Source organism: Gracilinanus agilis, chromosome 3 (genome assembly GCF_016433145.1).
Source record: "Gracilinanus agilis isolate LMUSP501 chromosome 3, AgileGrace, whole genome shotgun sequence".
NCBI lineage: Eukaryota > Metazoa > Chordata > Mammalia > Didelphimorphia > Didelphidae > Gracilinanus > Gracilinanus agilis.
In genome coordinates this window covers 27,942,812-27,960,379 of record NC_058132.1, presented here as the reverse complement: position 1 = coordinate 27,960,379, position 17,568 = coordinate 27,942,812, and the positions used below count along the sequence as shown (strand labels likewise).

The 17,568-nt window shown below is 55.2% G+C and overlaps 3 protein-coding genes across 3 annotated transcripts in view; 1 reads left to right on the top strand and 2 right to left on the bottom strand.

The window, feature by feature from the left end:
- ZFP36 (ZFP36 ring finger protein) overlaps positions 1-3,058 on the bottom strand; it is a 23,727-nt gene extending 20,669 nt beyond the window's left edge. The window contains exons 1-2 of the mRNA XM_044668603.1: positions 607-3,058; positions 7-220 (exon numbers count right to left, since the gene is read on the bottom strand). Of these exons, the coding sequence (XP_044524538.1) occupies positions 7-220; positions 607-675 (283 nt within the window). The 5' untranslated portion in view covers positions 676-3,058. The remainder of the gene's footprint in view (positions 1-6; positions 221-606) is intronic.
- Positions 3,059-6,141: 3,083 nt separating this feature from the next.
- On the bottom strand, positions 6,142-11,686 carry MED29 (mediator complex subunit 29). Its single transcript, XM_044667424.1, has 4 exons — positions 11,386-11,686; positions 10,921-10,979; positions 10,633-10,717; positions 6,142-6,503 (listed from the first exon to the last, which is right to left on the bottom strand). Exons 1-4 carry the CDS (start codon positions 11,650-11,652, stop codon positions 6,276-6,278), a joined length of 639 nt encoding a protein of 212 aa, XP_044523359.1. The 5' UTR covers positions 11,653-11,686; the 3' UTR covers positions 6,142-6,275.
- Positions 11,687-11,998: 312 nt separating this feature from the next.
- PAF1 (PAF1 homolog, Paf1/RNA polymerase II complex component) lies at positions 11,999-16,706 on the top strand. Its single transcript, XM_044667423.1, has 14 exons — positions 11,999-12,167; positions 12,550-12,579; positions 12,823-12,915; positions 13,115-13,236; positions 13,318-13,384; positions 13,472-13,573; positions 13,664-13,769; positions 13,851-13,919; positions 14,005-14,108; positions 14,188-14,304; positions 14,390-14,518; positions 14,603-14,708; positions 14,806-14,893; positions 14,978-16,706. Exons 1-14 carry the CDS (start codon positions 12,121-12,123, stop codon positions 15,463-15,465), a joined length of 1,668 nt encoding a protein of 555 aa, XP_044523358.1. The 5' UTR covers positions 11,999-12,120; the 3' UTR covers positions 15,466-16,706.
- The last annotated feature ends 862 nt before the right edge of the window (positions 16,707-17,568 follow it).

Here is a 17,568-nt window from a genome sequence, read left to right as displayed (position 1 = left end):
CAAAGCCCGGCGGCGGCGGCACCCAGGCGCGGCCCTCCACCAAGCTGGTGGAACGGCCCGGGGGCCGAGGGGTCGGGGGGGCCGAGGCCCGCGGGGGAGACGCCGCGGATTCCAGGTCGGCGAGGCTCGGACTCCAAAGGCTTCGAGAGGCCCAGCCCAGCTCGGACTCTAGCTCCCCTCGGGTCGCCGACGGCAGCTCCGAGGTCAGACTCAGCACCTTCTGTGGGGAGGGAGAAGGGCCACGAGCCCGGGGTCAGTCAGGGAGGCTACCTAGGACCACCCCAGAGGCAGCCCCGCCCTGAAAAGCAGCCTCTCTCTTACCCCCACCAGGCTCCGCCCTAAGGCAGCTTCCGAAGACCCCGGCACACACTCGCACATGGCACTCACGCCCCCGCCCCTCTCCCCTCCAATTCGGAACTCGGAGGCACTCCCGGCTCCGGGGCTGCCGGCTCAGCTGCACTCTGGGGAGGCTCCCGGTGGCCCCACGCCCACCCACCCGAGGAGCGAAGGCAGCCGGAGACCGCAGGCGGAGACGGCCGGCACCTAATTCGCTCCGTCCGGAGAGGAGGAGAAGGCAGGCAGTAAGGCAAAGGTGAAGAGACTCACCTCATAGAGGGCGCACAGGTCCATGCCGGCGGACTTGGGCTTCCCGCCTGCCGTCGTATTTCCGTCCATCCGCACCCCTTCTGACTGTGCGCGTATCGAGAACTGTGGAAAGGGCGACAGGCGCGCGCTTCTTGAAGGGACCGGTCTGGGGGCGGGGCCTCGCGGAGCCGCCCAGGACCCACCCCCAGGGGAGCTCCGGGAGCTAGAGAGAGAGAAGAGAAGGGGGGGTGGTCCGGGAAAAGGCGGGGCCGGGGAGGCCTCGGGGGAGGGGCGATTCCCGGACGGCTGCCCCCGGGCGGGGGAGGCGAAAGGCTGCCCCTTGAGGTCCCCCCAGTCTTCGGGCCTCGGCTCGAGAGCTGGAAGAGGAATCCTGCAGCTTCCTGGGTAAACTCATTTTTCAAGCGGGGAAACTGAGACCCGGAAGAGGCTTGACCTGGTCTTGCCCGAGTCCAAGCCCCTCCTTTTATCTACGGGGCAGACCGAAGGTCAGAACCAGGGAAACACTGGCCTGCGGACCCAGAGGCCAAGCCTCCGGGGCCCCAGATCCGGGGAGAGACGGCTTGGCACAGATGCAAAGTCGGTTTGTGGATTCTCAGAGCCTGGAGACCAAGCTGAGCCGGCGCCCTGGTCCCCAGAAGAGTAAACTGAGGCCCAGGGCAGGGGCTTGTCTGACCCCCAGGGAGATGGCAGAGCCAGAAGTCCAGCCCAGGCTCGGCAGAGGGACTTTCCCTAGTCTCCGGGACGGCTCTTTGGGGAGAGAGAACTGTCTGCTTCCAGGCTGTGCTCCAGGCGTCCCGAACCTGAACACACTGAACCGCAGCCCTCACTTCCCCAGCCAAGTGCTCCTCCAGAATTCAGCCTGCGCTGGCATGGAGGTTTCTGAAGTTGTGGGAAGCGGCTCGGGGAGGGAGCCGGGACGTCCCCCAGCCTCCCCTGGGTCCCGTGAGCCTGTGGTCGCTAAGCTTCACCTGCCCAGAGTGGCTGGCTCTCACGCTCCACGGTGACTCAGCCACCGCAGGGTGTTTGTGGGGGGGCCCTTCCTGGAACAGGTGACGTCAGGGTGTGGAGGGGGGGCCCAGCCTGCTGGGGTTCCTCTCTCCCTTGTAAACAGAGCTAAGGGACCCCGGGCTTCCTGGGACTCTTCAGATAGGGGCCTTGATTTCAGTTCCAAGCAAGGGAGCCTGATCCTGAAAGGGGAGAAACTGTCACCTGCTGGGGGAGATGGAGTAGGAGCCTCTTCCCAGGCTCCTCAGGGGTCCAGGAGGTACCTCCTTCCTCAAGACCCTTCCCCACTTCCCAAGCTTCCTCAAGGGGGCCCGGCTTGGCTTTCTCTTGGGATCTGAACTTGTGGGTACATTCCAGCCTCCTGACTCATTCCCTGACTCCTCTCCAGCTCCTCATGCTCCACCTCCAACCCAAAGGGTTGCCTCACCCGGCCTCAGGCCTAGGGACCAGACCAGCATTAGAAGAAGGGTGTGCTGAGTCTGGAAACCCCACAGAGTTGGTCTCCATCAAAGACTGAAGTTTTCAGGCCCTGGCTCTTGTCTTCTGGCTTTCTGTTCTCCCTCCATCTCCCCCAAATTGAAATATTTAATTCCAAAGCCTTCGGCAGCTTGGGATAGTAGAGAAGTAACTGGATAGGTGGTGAGGAAGAGCTGAATTCAAATTCTGCCTCATTTTTTTCCAAGCTGGGTGAACCCAAGCAAGTCCAGTAATCTCTCTGGGCCTCAGTTTCCTTATCTGTAAAAGGTGGGGGGAGGTTTCTATCTGCCTTCTAAGATCCCTTTCTGCTCTAGATCCATCCATCCTGACCCCTTAGGGTGCTAGGTCTCCAGCTTTAGGACTCAGGCCTCTCCCATTTCATTTCTTAGCACTTACCTAGAGTAGCCATTCTTCCGTTTACTCTAGCATCCTTTCCTTTGAGTTCTGCACAAACAAGGTTATCCATCCCAGCCATCTAAACCCCTGGCCTCCATGGCCCTCAGGGATCCAGGGTTCCCTTCTGCCAAATTCGAGTCACTTCAGATCAATGTGAGCTGCTCCATCCCACAGCTTTCTGACCACTTCAATTCCAACCTCTGCCATTTAGTCCCAGGGCCTCTGGCCTCAAAGTTTCCAAGCCTCAGGGTTCGAGAAGTACTCTCCCCTCCTTCCCAGCCTCAGATACCTAAGGGCCCCCTCAGCCCTTCCCCAAGCCTTAGGGGTGGAATGGGATGGGATCAGATCAGATGGATTCTTTACCTTCCCAAGAGCTCCAGGAATGCTTCCCATTTCTTATGGAACTCTTTTAAGGGCCCTCCTCTCACTCACAGGACTTCAAGCCAGTCCTTTTGTTTCCACCGGAAGGCTAGGAATGCTGTAAAGCACTCCATAAAACTTGTTAATTTGATCTAATTCTAAAGCAGAAGAGCAGGAAGGACTAGGCATCTGAGGATAAGTGACTTGTCCAGGGTCACACAGCCAAGAAGTATCTGAGGTAATAAGTGAACCCAGGTCCTCTTGACTCCCAGGCCGGGCACTCTATCCACAAAAGCACTTAGATGCCCCTTAATAAATGTTTATTTGAATTGAAGGCACTATCACTTCCTTTGTGGAGTCTAGATTAAGGGCTTTTTGTCCCAGCACTTAGCACAGTGCTAGGCACTCAGCAGATGCTTAATAAATGCTTGTCTTGACTTAAGTTGGCTCATGCTCCTTTCAGCAACGCTGGCTTCTTTGGAGTTAAGGCCCTAGGTAGCCTCAGGTCCCTAGGCCAGGAAGTTAGGTGCTGGAAGTTGGTAGTGGGGAAATCCCGATTTAGGAAGTCTGGCTGTCATAGCTGGTGGGAATCCCCTCTGGAATGAGGTTAGGGAAAGGGTGGGACTGGGGGCCAGGCCCCTAGTGTCCCCAGACTAGGGCCTCTGGGATGGGGAAGGGGGAGGGAAGGGGGCGGAAATTGGTGGATCTAAAAATATCATCAAGCTTCCGGCCTAGAAGGTGGGCAGAGTTTCCAGAACAACAAGGGAGAGAGAGGCCAGGACCGGAAACCGCCAAGGCCTGAGAGAATGAGAGATTGAGAAAGAGACAGACTGACAGACAGAGAGACAAACACAGAGACAAAGACGGAGAGAAAAGGTGGGGAGACAGTAAGAGAAGAGGCGGAGATAGATGAGACAGAATGAAGAGAGAAAGAGGAGAAAGAGAGGAAAGGAGGCAGAGAAGACAAAAAGAAGGGAGAGAAAAAGACAGGGAAAATGGGGGAGAGAGAGGGAGGGAGGAAGGGAGAGGAGAGAGGTTAAGAGGGAGAGAAGGAAAGAGGAAAAGGTAGAGAGAGGAGGGAGGGGGAGGAAGGGAGAGGGGAAAAGAGAGAGGGAAAGAGAAAGATGGAGAGAGAGGAGAAAGAGAAAGGAGAGAGGGAGGAAGGGAAAGAGAAAGAGAGATGGAGGGAGAGAAGAGAGGGAAAGAGAAAGAGGGAGAAAGGAAGGGAGAGGAGAGAAGGAAAAAGAGGGAGAGAAAGGAAGGGAGGGGGAGAGAGAGAAGGAGAAAGAGGGAGAGAAGAAAAGAGAGAAAGAGGTGGAGAGAGGGAGAGGGAAGGAGGGAGTGATTGTAGCCTTCCTAAGTGTATGGATGTCAGACAGTCTCACAAACCCTGGAACCCATTGGGCACAGGTGATAAGACTGTCCTAGAGCTGTCCTTTGAGATGTGACTGTGTGTCCATGCCCCCATGAGGTTATTGGGAAGCTTTGTGTGTCAGCTATACAGACCAGGGCCCACCAGTCTGTCTGCCTTTTAGGGGTTCTGGTGGTGCCCAGTGGCATCTCTGCCTCATGACTGCATGTGATTCCCCCATAGGCAAGGGGAAAGGACAAAGTGTCCTAGCCTGGGTGCCCTCTCCACCCTGGCTGAGGGGCCAGAGGAATTTCCCAGGCCTGGCAGAAGGGCATGGACCCTCCCCTAGGGGCTGGCCACAGCTGGATACCAGATGTTCCTGGAGAGGCTAGGTCAGGCCACCCCTTTCTGACCTCCCCTCACCACCAGCCATGGGCCCAGTAGCAGGACACTGCTCCGCCCTTCTCACTTCTCCTTTGGGGCTAAAAATACTCTGGACCCTGGTGTCCGGGCCCCACCTCCCTTGCACAATCAGCTGATGACGCAGGCAAGGCCAGAGGGGGAAGATGAAGGGCCTGAAATCCCCCCCACACCCCACCCACTACCCAGGGCCTCTTGAACAGCCCAATGGGCCAGACTGGGAAGAAATTCGAAGAAGAGGCTAACTCTAAGCCCTGCCTATCCTCCTTGAGCCCCAGCCCCCACTTCCCGATCTGTCTTGTAGCTTCCCCTTCCCCGGCAGCAGGCAGCTAGGCTTCCCCTAAACTGGGAGATTCTCGTCATAGCTCCCCTTTCCCTGAGGGCTCTCCCCCAAACTCCCCCCCTTCCCATTTTCAGAGGCCAGGAATGGGGATTTGGAGGTCATCTAGGTCAAGACCCTCTCAGTAGGGAAGACAAGCCTGAGGAAGCCCAGCAGGATTTGTCCCAGATCCCAGAGAAGATTTCTCACCGCTAACCCTCCCGGAGGAGGAAGCCTCCTTTCTCCAGCTAGGAACCTGTCCTGCCTCCCTAGCCCAAATACAATCTAGGCTCTCCTCCATCCAGACGCCCAGCCTTTGGCCCCCTATTCTAAAAGGCCCTGGTGAGCCCAAGATCCAGGTTGTGTGCTTGGGGGCCTGGCAGATGTGATTATATAACTGGGGGATTTCCTCCCTCCTCCTGGGAGCCTGGGGTGAGTCAGGAGCTGTGTCAGCAAAGCTGGTCTGGCTAGGGCCCAGCCTAGACTCTCCGTCCCCTTCCCTCAGGGACCCAGGCTTCCACCCCCGAGTTCCTCAGTTATCTCGGCCCCCGGCTTTCCTGGTGAGCAGTGGAGACCCAGCCAGAGGGCTGGCCAGGGAGAGAAACCCAGCCAGAGAGACAGCCCCAGGCAGATCAATCCAGCCCCAGGGAGGGGAGTCAGTCCCAGGCAGAAGCCCAGAGAATTCCTCCCAAAGAGGCAGTCAGAATGGAACAGTTCCAAAGCAGGAAAACCAAGAGCCGGTCAGAGACGGTCTTGAGCGGAGAGATCCAGCCAGAAGGCCACAGCCCTGAGACAGAAAGATCCAGCCAGAGATAGTCCCAGGCAGAGACAGGCCCAGGAAAGGAGAGCGATTCAAAGAGGGGTCAGTGCCTGGCAGAGAGATCCAGGCCGAAAGAGACAGTTCCGGGAAGGGAAGGGAAGGGAAGGGAGCCGGGCCGGGCCTGGCCTCGGCGGGGGTGGGGGTGCGCTAAGTGTAGGGTGTAACTGGCGAGGCTTCCAGGCTCCGGCCTTCCCCCCTCCCCCTCCCCTTCCCTGGGAGGAGGCGCAGGCTCAGAGGCAGACACCAGATGGGCGGGGCCATGCAACAGATGGCCGTCCTCTGGCGCCCCCTGCTGGGAAGAGGCGGGTCTGCTCCCTCTCTCAGGCCACTAGGGCTGGGGCCAGGCTCCGGGCTGCCCTCCCCTGCCCCAAAGAGGAGGACAAGCCATAACTTAAGAACCTTTAATTTAAAAAAAGTCCAAACCCGCCCTTTGGAGCCCCGCCCTCCTCCCCAATAGCCTGGCCCGCCGAAGGCCCAGCAGCTGCAGTGGGCCAAGGGCAGCCCGAGGGTCGGGTCCCAGGTCAGAGCCCTCCCGGGGCCGGCAGCTTGCCCGTGACCTTGTTGGAGCACTCCAGCAAGGCGTTGTGTATGTCCTTGGCACAGCCAATCTGGGCCTTGATCATGCTCAGGTACTGCGGGTAGGGCAGGCTCTCAGCCTGCACCGCGTCTGGCTTGGTGGCTGTGGGCACCAGCGTCGGGGAGTGCTTGGCGCTGTCATAGCTTTGGGACAGACACTCATAGGCCAGGCGCTGTGAGGAGAGAGCAGAAAGGGAGACAGAGAGGAGGGGAAGGAGGGGCAGGAGGAAGGAGAGGAGGGAGGCAAAGAATGACAAAAGGAGAGAGGGGAGGAGAGAGGGAGAGAGAATGTGGGGGAGAGGAGGAGGGGAAAGGTAGCAAGGCAGGGAGAGAGGAGAGGAGAGGTAGAAGACAATGAGAAAGTGAGAAAGAATGAGAGGAAGAGAGAATATGGTTGGGGGAGAGGAGGTGGAGAGAGAATATGTGAGGAGAAGAGGGCAAGGAGGGATGGGGAGAGGCAGCAAGGTAGAGGGAGGAGAGAATAAGAGAGGAAAAGAGAGATATGGGGGAGGAGAGGATGTGGGGAGAGGAGGGGAAGGAGGGATGGGAGAGGCAGCAAGGAAGGGAAAGAAATTGGAGAGGAGAGAGGCAGAGAATGAGACAGCGAAGAATGAGAGAAGAGAGAGAATATGGGGGGGGAGGGAAAATAGGGAGAGAGAGGGGGAGATAGGAAGGGAGGAGGGGATACGGAGAGAGGAAGAAAGGGGAGGAAGGAGAGACAGAGACAAAGCCGTAGTCAGTCAGGCTAGTAAACATCCAGCTCCCCCAGAGCTGGGAGGAAAGAGTGGTTACATTCCAAAAGAAAGTCAACTTCTTGAATATTGCATTCCAATGGGACCCAGCTGTTAGGTCCACCTCAGGGTTAACAATGGAACAGTTAGCTCAGCTACTGGCCCCAGGGGTCAGACAAGACAGGGCCTCCCAAAAGCTTCACCCATGGGGAAGCCAGGAGCCCTCAGAGGCTGCTCTTAGCCTTAGGCTGGGCCAACAACCCATTCCCTAGGCTTCCCTAACCACCTGGGTATTTAGATCTGCTCTAGCTGACAGGGAAGGAGGTGACCAAGGACTAGGGCCCCGATACCACCCTTTCCTGAATTCCCTTTCTGGGCCCATTCCTCTGGGTCCCCTGGCCTCCCATTAGAATGCAAGATGCTTTTAGTACTGTGCCAGACTTAGTGGGAACTACTCAGTAGGTACCAGAACTGAATATTTCAAATGAAAGACAAAAAAAGCTCCTGCCCTCAAAGAGCCCAAAGGGAAGGAAATGAAGTCATCAAGGAACTGCAGTAAAAGGGAAAACACAATTTAAGAAGAAAACAGTGGTGGGAGAAACTAGACCCCAGGAAGCTCAGAGACACAAGGACTCATCTTTCTTTCTCCTGCAGAGACAGAATAACTGGACAGGATGGGTCCAGGCAAAGGGTTATGAAAAAACATCCAAGGTTTAAAGACAGGGAAAGTAACAATCAGAGGAAGAAAGACTTACAAGCTGAAAGTGGAAGCCAACTAGTTCAAGCCCTTCATTACAAATGGTTAAACTGAGACCAAGAAAGGCCAAATGATTTGTACTGGGTCACCCTGTTTCCTAGTCAGCACAGGAGTTGGGGCTAGGATCTGGGGTTCTCTTTCTGTTGGCAATTCTGCATCAGTATCAAGGCAAAATGGTTTAGAGGGTCCGCTTTTGGCCAGGAAGGCCTGAGTTCAAGATCAGTTTCAGAAAGCTAGCAGCTATGTGATCCTGGGTTAAAGTCCAGGAGCCTCTTGGGGCCCCAGGCAAATTCAAGTCAACTAGCATCCATCCATCCATCTATCTAGATATCTATTTTTCAAACCCTCACCTTCTGTCTGAGAATCGATACTGAGTGTCAGTTCAGAGGCAGAAGAGTGGTAAAGGCTAGGCAACTGAGGTTAAGTGACTTGCCCAGGGTCACCCAGATAGGAAGTGTCTGAGGCCACATTTGAACCCAGGATCTCCCATCTCCAGGCCTGGAGCTGTGTATACTTATCCACCCAGCCAATCCTTCAACTAGCATGGATGAAGCCCTTACTATGAATTTAGCATTGGAGACCCAAAGAAAGGCAAAACCAGTCCCTCTCTTCCAGGAGCAGAGCGAACAGCCAGAACCAACCATGTGCATTCAAGAGACATATGATAAACTGGCAAAGATCAATAAGAGGGAAGTAAAGGAGACCAGAAAAGGCTCCTTAAAGAAAGCCAGATTTTAGCTAAGACTTGAAGAAGGTAGAGAAATCAAGAAGCAGAGATGAAGAGGGAAAACATTCCTGGTAGAGGGCACAGCAAAAGAAAATGCCTAGCGTTGGGGTATGGAGTATCTAATTGGACGAACAGCAAAGATGTTATGAGTTCATGGAAGGGAGCATAAAGTGTAAGAATAATATAATGGGGGCAGCTAGGTGGCTCAGTGAATAGAGAGCTAGGCCTGGAGATGGGAAGTCCTGGGTTCAAATGTGGCCTCAAACACATCCTGGCTGTATGATCCTGGGCAAGTCACTTAACTTCAATTGCCTAGCCCTCACCATTCTTCTACCTTTAAACTAATACTTAATATAAATTCTAAGACAGAAGGTAACAGTTTGAAAAAATAATGTAATATAAGTGGAGGAGGCCAAGTTTTTAAAGACTTTAAAAACCATAGGAAGGTTATTTAATCCTGGAGGAAAAATGGAGCCATTACTTAACATGGTTAGCCCTGGACCTGGGGAAATTACTTTGCTGCTGAATGGAGAATGGATGAGAGTGGGGAAGAGGCTTGAGGAAGGAAGCCCCAGTAACAGCTACTATAGTAGTCTAGGTGTGAGGTGCTGAGGGTCTAAACTAGAGTGGTAGCAGTCAGAATCAAGAATGGTACTTTTGTTTTGAGTCTGGCTAACTGGGAGAATAGAGGGAGCCTGGGCAGTAATGGGAATTTATGAAAGAGGAGAGGGTTTGGGGGAGAAGATAATTACTGAATTTAAAACGTCTCCCTGATATCCAGTGCAAGATGTCTAACTGGACATGGCACTTTCTAATTGGATACGGCAGAGGCTGGAGGTCAGAAGAGAAGTCAGGACTGGATAAAATGATGTGAGAATCATCTGAGGGTATAGGGATGGTAAATACCAGCCACTCTTTATGACTCTCAAGTTAAAGAGAAAGTGCTATCAAACCTGCACTGATAAGTGAGTACCCCAACAGCAGCATGGCAGAAACCATTCCAAAACTCTGGCTAAGCCCTCTAGTGGGGGCACTGGACTATGAATTGCTAGGAAACTGCCTCACAACACTGGCCCCTTTCTTTGTTCTCCTCATCCCTCCCCGGCTCCCTTCTTCTACAGCAGCCCTGGCTGTCTTCTCATCTAGTTCCTACCTTGGTTTTCTTCCTATCCCAAACTTGGGCCCATCCCCTAGTGATCTGCCACAGCCCTGTCCTTCCTTGAGCAGCATAGTGCCATGGATACAGAGTCAAAGGCCCTGGGTTTGAATCGCCAGCCATATCATTTATTTCATGTGTGATCTTAGGTAAACTGCTTTGCCCCTCAGGGACTTGGTTTCCATATCTGTAACATGGAGCTGCACTTGAGGACCTATAGAAACTCTTATAGAGTTATGATTCTGTGATCCTTCTCATTCTAGTCTTGACCTCATTCCACAGTGAGCTCCCTCCCCATCTGGCCTCAGCCCTACCCTCCCATTCTCAGCCTTCACTAGCTCTGGTCTTAACTTCTTTTCTGACTCCCTCCCAGACCAGCTTGTCTTTGGCCCTAGCCTTTGGCCCATTCTATCTGGCCTAAGCCCAGCTCAAAGTCTTTCTTAGTTTGGGTCCTTAAGAGCAGCACTATCCATATCTTGGGGCCTAGACCACGTCCCCTCCCTAGCTTGGGGGTGATCACTACAAGGAGGCCCCAACTGAATTGTAGTCCCATGTCCCTTTACAGTGTGTCTCCATGACGCTCCCTTCTTGGGACCTCTTCTTTCTTCCTTGATACTGTATGATTACAGAATTAAGAAGCTTACATTTTTTTTTAACCCTTAACTTCTGTGTATTGGCTCATAGGTGGAAGAGTGGTAAGGGTGGGCCAAGGGAGGGTCAAGTGACTTGCCCAGAGTCACACAGCTGGGAAGTGTTTGAGGCCGGGTTTGAACCTAGGACCTCCCCTCTCTAGGCCTGACTCTCAATCCACTGAGCTACCCAGCTGTCCATGATTACAGAATTAAAAAGAAGAAACGTCCTGGGGTCCCAGAAGGCACCAAGAGAAGGGAACCTCTCAACCACCCCACTCTAGCCTCAAGAAGGGTATTACCAGGCACAGCTCCAACTGGTCACAGAGGGCATAGAACTCTTCCAGGCTCTTGTCAAAACGCTGAAGCCCGCCCTCACTGCTCTTCCTGCCAGGGATGGAACAGAAGAAGTCTGGCTGAGAAGGGGAAGCATGAGTTCCTGGGATCAGGACTCCTGCAGAGCAAGGAACCCCAGGGTTGCTTTGGTTAGGGCTGGGCATGGAGCTGTGGGGTGGGGAACGCTGCACTGGGCATGAACCAGAGGGTGAGAATATGGCTTAGGGGGAGGGACCAAGCCCGAAGACACTCACTGTCCATTGTCGATGTTGGTATTCTGCACCAAGTTCTGGGCTGCCACCTTCATCAGGTTCTGGGATGGGATGGAGAAGGGCGGGGTCAGGCCAGACAAACAACGCCACCCAGAGGGGCCCCAAACTCTAAAATTCCAGGCACCCGCCTCCTTCCTACCATCGGACCAATCATCAACCCTGGAATCCAAATCCATCTAGTTCCACCTTCTCCAGAAGGTACCACCCACACCTCACGCCCGCCCCATTGCGCATGCGTAGATCTTCGGGGACGGCCGCGGTTCCAAGCCCCACCTCCTTCCTGGTTCACGACCAATCCCAGTGCTCCGAACTCTTTCTTAGGTACCCAAGCAGCTAGCCCAGCCGCTTTATCGGGTCCTGCCCCCTCGATAGTCCACCCACCAATTGCCACCTCCGCCTCGAACCTGGACCCACTTCCCTTGCGGGGGAGGTAGGGGCGCCTATCACCTGTAGGCTCTCCTTGAGCTGAGGAATCAGAAGCTTGTAACGTTGCACAGGGTCGAAGTCCTGTTGCTGCTGCTGCAGAAGCCCGCTTTGTGCCGCCTGGATCTGGGAGGCCGCTACAAGTTGCGCCTGAGAAGGTTGCTGCTGCTGCGGCGCTTGAGGTTGTGGGGGCCCCGAAACCGGGGCCCCAGCCGATCCCGGGCCGGAAACGCCGGCCGTAGGCGGTGGCGGAGGCTGCTGCGCCGGCTGTGCTGGTGGCGGTGCCGCCATCTTCCCTTCCTTTTATCCACCGCCGCCCGTTGGTCGCAGCCTCGGTCACTCAAGGCTATCGCGGATGTACGTCACTTTTTAGGCCTCGCCTTGGCTAACCCATCAATCAATCCCAAGCTCTGATTATTGAATTTGGACCTCCTTTTCCCTCCCCATCGTTCCAGTTCGTGCACGTTAGGCCAATCACAAGCTTCTCCCTACCATTAAAGACCCGCCTTCTCTCACTGTGGCCAATCCATCACGAAGAGTTAAAAAAGGTGGCCCTCCCGAACTACATTTCCCAGAAGGCATTTCGCCCATAGTGGGTAGCTTGGCCTTAGAGGCCTGCGGGGTCCTCGCTGCCGCCGCCGCCGCCAGGGTAGCTGGGAGGCGGAGCGGTCCACAGAGTTGCCTCGAGAGCCCCCTGGGTGGCTCGCGGGCAAGGCTTGGCCCCAATCACGACCAGTGAACCTTCTCGTCGCCGCCGTCATGGCGCCCACCATCCAGACCCAGGCCCAGCGGGAAGACGGCCACAGGTGAGCGCGCTCAGCCGGGGGCCCCCTTAGGAACCGCCCCGCGCGCCATCCCCTGCCGACGTCACTGTCCCTCCCCGTGACGTCAGTGTACCCCAGGTTCTGGGTGACGTCACTGAGCCCCGACCATCCGGGGCTGCGGCTCCCTCCCCACCCCCAATGAGAGCGGGGACCCTGGAATTTATCTCTTCCTCATGCCTTTGAGGGCAACGCTTTGAGACCCATTCCCTTCCCCCATCCCTCCGCCCTGCTCTTGGGTGCTTCTATACTTTGAGATTGCATTCCTCGAACTTGTAGAGGGGCTCCTGGCTCAGGACCAGGTGCCAGGGATGGGAGGATATCACCTCGGCAAGCGAAAATAACCCTAACCCTTGTGTCCCCCCAGACCCAACTCCCATAGGACTTTGCCGGAGAGGTGAGTGGGGGTGGGGAGGTGCCACAGGATCTCTGGGAGAGGAGGGGGGGGCTGATGTTCATCTGTAATGGGAGCAACACAGGACCCCTCCCAGGAGGAGGGAGGGGAGGCTGATTGGGGAGCATATCTGTACAGGGGTGGGTGCACAAGACCCCGAGGGAGGGGTAAGGGGGCTTGTGTGCATTGTATTGGGGGTGAATGTGGAATTGCCAGTGAGCACCCTTTCTGAGCCTCTCCTCTTAGGTCCGGTGTGGTCTGTCGAGTCAAGTACTGTAACAGTCTTCCAGACATCCCTTTTGACCCCAAGTTTATCACATATCCCTTTGACCAGAATAGGTGAGTGTGGCCCTAGGCCCTGCCTCTCCTCCTACTCTGCAAGGGGCAGGGAAGGGTGTCTTATGGGATGGGGGTGAAGGTTCCAGAAACAGTCTGAAAAAGGCGATGGTTGTTAAATGGAAAGAGAGAAACAAAATCCTGAGCCCTTCCTCTCTGAGAAAGGTAGCAACTGGCCTCTCCTCCCCACCTTTGCCTCCAGGTTTGTCCAGTATAAGGCGACATCTCTTGAAAAACAGCACAAGCATGACCTGCTTACAGAGCCAGACCTGGGAGTCACTATCGATCTCATCAACCCCGACACCTACCGAATTGATCCTAATGGTGAGGGGCTGAGGGAGATAGGAAGACTTGGAGGGGCTCAGGCCAGGCCCCTCCCCTTTCTTACAATACAACTTTCTCTAGTTCTCCTAGATCCAGCAGATGAAAAATTACTCGAAGAAGAGATCCAGGCCCCAACCAGCTCTAAAAGGTGATTTTTGGGAGAACAGCTGTTAAGGGCAAGTCCAGCTATAGGTGTGGGAGTCCTGAAACTCATCCTGGATCCTCCTCCCCCCAGGTCCCAGCAGCATGCAAAGGTGGTACCCTGGATGAGAAAGACAGAATATATCTCCACAGAGTTCAACCGTTATGGCATCTCCAATGAAAAACCTGAAGTCAAGTAAGTGGTTATAGGTAGGAGGGTTGTGGGTGGGAAGGGAGTCTGTGCCCATTTCCCGGAATGCCATTTCTGCTCATTTCTCTCTCCTAGGATTGGGGTGTCTGTGAAGCAGCAGTTCACCGAGGAAGAGATCTACAAAGATCGAGACAGCCAGATCACAGCTATCGAGAAGACGTTTGAGGATGCCCAGAAGTCGGTAATAGGGAGGCCAGGAGTTGACTGCAGAGGGGGAGGAGGGTCTTGGAGCCCCATTTTTATGGATTCTTCTGCTCTTCAGATTTCTCAGCACTACAGCAAGCCCAGGGTGACACCTGTCGAGGTGATGCCTGTTTTCCCAGACTTTAAGGTCAGTCTGAGAGACTCTGAAGTTGAGGAGGATGTGGAGTCTCATGGCCTTCTCTGAGCTTCTTCCCTTTCCTGTCTCTTCCCAGATGTGGATCAATCCTTGTGCCCAGGTGATCTTTGATTCAGACCCAGCCCCCAAAGATACCAGTGGTTCTGCAGCCCTGGAGATGATGTCTCAAGCCATGATCAGGCAAGTATAAGTTAACAGTGGCGCCTCTGGACTGTCAGCCCTTGTCTCTGACATCCTGACCTTTCCCTCCACCCTCCAGAGGAATGATGGATGAGGAGGGCAACCAGTTTGTGGCCTACTTTCTGCCAGTGGAAGAGACCATGAGGAAGCGCAAACGTGACCAGGAAGAAGAGATGGATTATGCCCCAGATGATGTGTAAGGGGCATGGGCAGGTGGTCACAAGTGGGAGTCAGGAGCCAGGCAAGGATGGGCTGACCACCCTCTGCCTGTCTCTCCCCAGCTATGATTATAAGATTGCGAGGGAGTACAACTGGAACGTGAAGAACAAGGCTAGCAAAGGCTATGAAGAAAACTACTTCTTCATCTTCCGAGAAGGAGATGGAGTCTACTACAATGAGCTAGAGACCAGGTATGTGTGGTCAGCCTCTCCCCTCCCTGCCAGGCTTCTCTGTCCATGGTTTGGGTCTTTGATCTTGTCTCTGCCCCATGGTAGGGTTCGCCTCAGCAAACGTCGGGCCAAGGCTGGAGTGCAGTCAGGCACCAATGCCTTGCTTGTGGTCAAACACCGGGACATGAATGAGAAGGAGCTGGAAGCTCAGGTAAAGGTCCTGGGCCTCTAGACAGATGAGGAGGTGGGGGGGAGGGGAGCTGGAAGGGAGGGGTAGCTGCCACAGAACTTCTTCTGCCTCACTCCAGGAAGCTCGGAAGGCCCAGCTGGAGAACCATGAGCCAGAAGAAGAGGAAGAGGAGGAGCTGGAGATGGAGAAAGAGGCCCCAGGCTCAGGTGAGTGTACTTGGGGCTGCCCAGTACCCCAGGTTGGGGAGGGCAGCCTGGCATCTACACCCTTTCCCTCTGTCCTTCCCTCAGATGAAGAAAGAGAAAAAGGAAGCGGCAGTGAAAAGGAGGCCAGTGAGGAGGAAGAGGAGGAGCGGTCAGGCAGTGAGAGTGAGCGGGGAGAGGAGGAGAAGGAGAGCGAGAAGAGTGGGAGCGGGGAAGATGAACCCGAAGAAGAGAGCAGCGAAGATGAAGCCCGGGCAGCCCGAGACAAGGAAGAGATCTTTGGAAGTGATGCAGACTCGGAAGAAGATGAAGAGGAGGAAGAAGAGGAAGAAGATGGGGGTGGGCGAGCAGGGGGCAGTGGGGAAGACGAGGATGAGGAGAGTGGCAGTGAGGGGGAGCCCGGGCGGCACAGCCGTAGCCGCAGCCGCAGCCGTAGTCCTAGCCGCAGCCGCAGTCCCAGCCGAAGCCCCAGCCCCAGCCCCTCCTTCCTCAGTGCCAGTGACCATTCGGCCCAAGAGGATGGCAGTGAAGGGGGTGCTTCTGACTCCAGTGAGGAGGCCAGTGACAGTGACTGAGGCTCAGTGGCCGACCACAGGCTGCCCAACTGGCCAAGAGGGGCTGGGCCTCTCTAGCTCAGGCACCATTCTCAGGACAAAAGGAAAATGCCCATTTTTTTTTTTAAACTTTTTGCTGTCAATAAAGGCAATATGTTTATAAGTTGAAAGGTAGGAATCTGTTACCTTTATCCCAACGGACATCCCCCTCCCTTCCTGCTTCCCAGAGGGGGAAGCCTGGGCACATGCATCCCCCCTGCCCCAACTCCATACAAGGGGGCCCAGTCCCAAGAAGCAAGGCGTCAAAGATTGGGCCAGAGGAGGAGTCTTGGGTTTTCATTAAATGTATTATAACAAAGGTCAGATTTTTTTTTTTCCAAAATAAGCCCGGACCATTAAACAAGTGAAACTCCAACAAATTTGTCTTCTCCAACAGAGAGAAAAACTGTGTACAGTTACTCAAAGCTGCTTCTGCCAGTGGGGCTGGGGGAAGATGGAGTGCTGAAACCATGGAGGGCCCGGGAGGGGAGGGAAAATAGGGGACGGGGGACTGGGTCCTGCCCGTCGGGGTGGGGGCCGCCTGCGTCCCACACACTCTGGTGTCAGGCTGGAGGGTGGGAGAGGGTGTTTTTCTCCTCTCTGGGGGTCCCCACCCCTTTCCAATAGGGAGGTCCTCACTGGTAGGCTGAGCCGGCTCAGGCCTAACAGATTGATGGGATGGGACCTGGCTGGGGATGGGGGTAGGGGGGGAACCTAGAGTGGACAGGAACCCCTACCCCACAAAACACCATTCTGCTGATTCCAAATCGTGGTGTCCCCTTGTCCCCCTGTGGGGTGAGGATCCCCAGGAGATGGGGGACAGGCAAAGGCACAGCAATATGGAGGGGATGGGGGAGAGGGGCTTGCATAGGTTGATGAGTGCAAGAGGTACATAAATAAACCCGAGCCCCTCCCCACCCCTCCCCCCAGCCAGGGTGTGGGGAGGCCCCCTGGAGATGAGGCCCCTGGGATTCCCTGCCCCCTCCCTCCCTGGGCAAAAAAGGGGGCAGGAAAGGGAATAGACCAGGAACTGAGGAGGGAGAGTGGAGCCAGGGGCACCAGACTGGGTGGCTGTTGGGAAGAAGGGAAAGGGGCCAGGAGGCTTGGGGGGGGGGGTTTTTTGGTTTTTTTTTTCCAACATTTTGTTTCTTTAATAACATACGTAATGGTTACCAGCCATAGTCATAACAAAAGTTATTCATAAAATGTATCTAAAAATAACATTTTTTTTCCTTTTCTGTGTGAAAAGCTTGAGAGAGTCCCAGTAGGAAGGGGCAGGGTGGGAAAAGCTTCTGTACCAAGAAGAGGCCCACCCGAGGGGGGCTGGGGGAGAGGGCGGGAGTCTCTGGCATCTCCCCTCCCACTGCCCCTGGCACTCTCCTCCACCCAAGGGGGTGGGGGGGGGATGGGACTCTGGGCTATGATGTAGTGTTCCACTTTAGTGAGGTCACGACAGAGCAGGGAGAGGGCTAGAAGAAAAGGAAAAAACTGAAAAGAGAAGCCTTCCATTCCCCACCCCCACCCTGTCTCTCACCTCCTGGTTAGGGTGCGGGTATAGAAGGGGGGGTGAAGGGAGGGGGCATTAAGGCAACAGACTTTCTGACCCCACTGGCCACTCCCCCACCTATCTGCCCTGCCCTGCCTCCCCCCCGGGGCCTCCAGGAGCTAGGCAGGGGGTATAGGGGAGGCTGGAAGATGGGGGGGAGGATGGGGGAGAAGGCGCTGCCCTCACCCCTGGTTCGATCCCCCAGACCCTCAGCCTCCCCTGTTGCCCTCCCTCCACACATCATGGCTCAGAGAGACCCAATGATGAGATTAAAATGAGAGGGAGGGAGGGAGTGATTGAAAGAGAGAGACAGAGAAACCGCTAAGAACTATATAAATATATGTCTTAAATAGGCCTAAGAAATTAATCGTACGGAAACTCTGGGAAGGGAGAGAGGGGGGAAAAAGAGGGAGGTGGCTCCCCTCCTTAGGGCAAGGTGTGTGTCTGTGAGAAAGAGGGGAAATGATGGGAGAAAACAAGATTTCTGTCTCCTCACTGCCCTCTCCTCCCAAAGTGTTGAACAGAGCAGGCAGATCTGT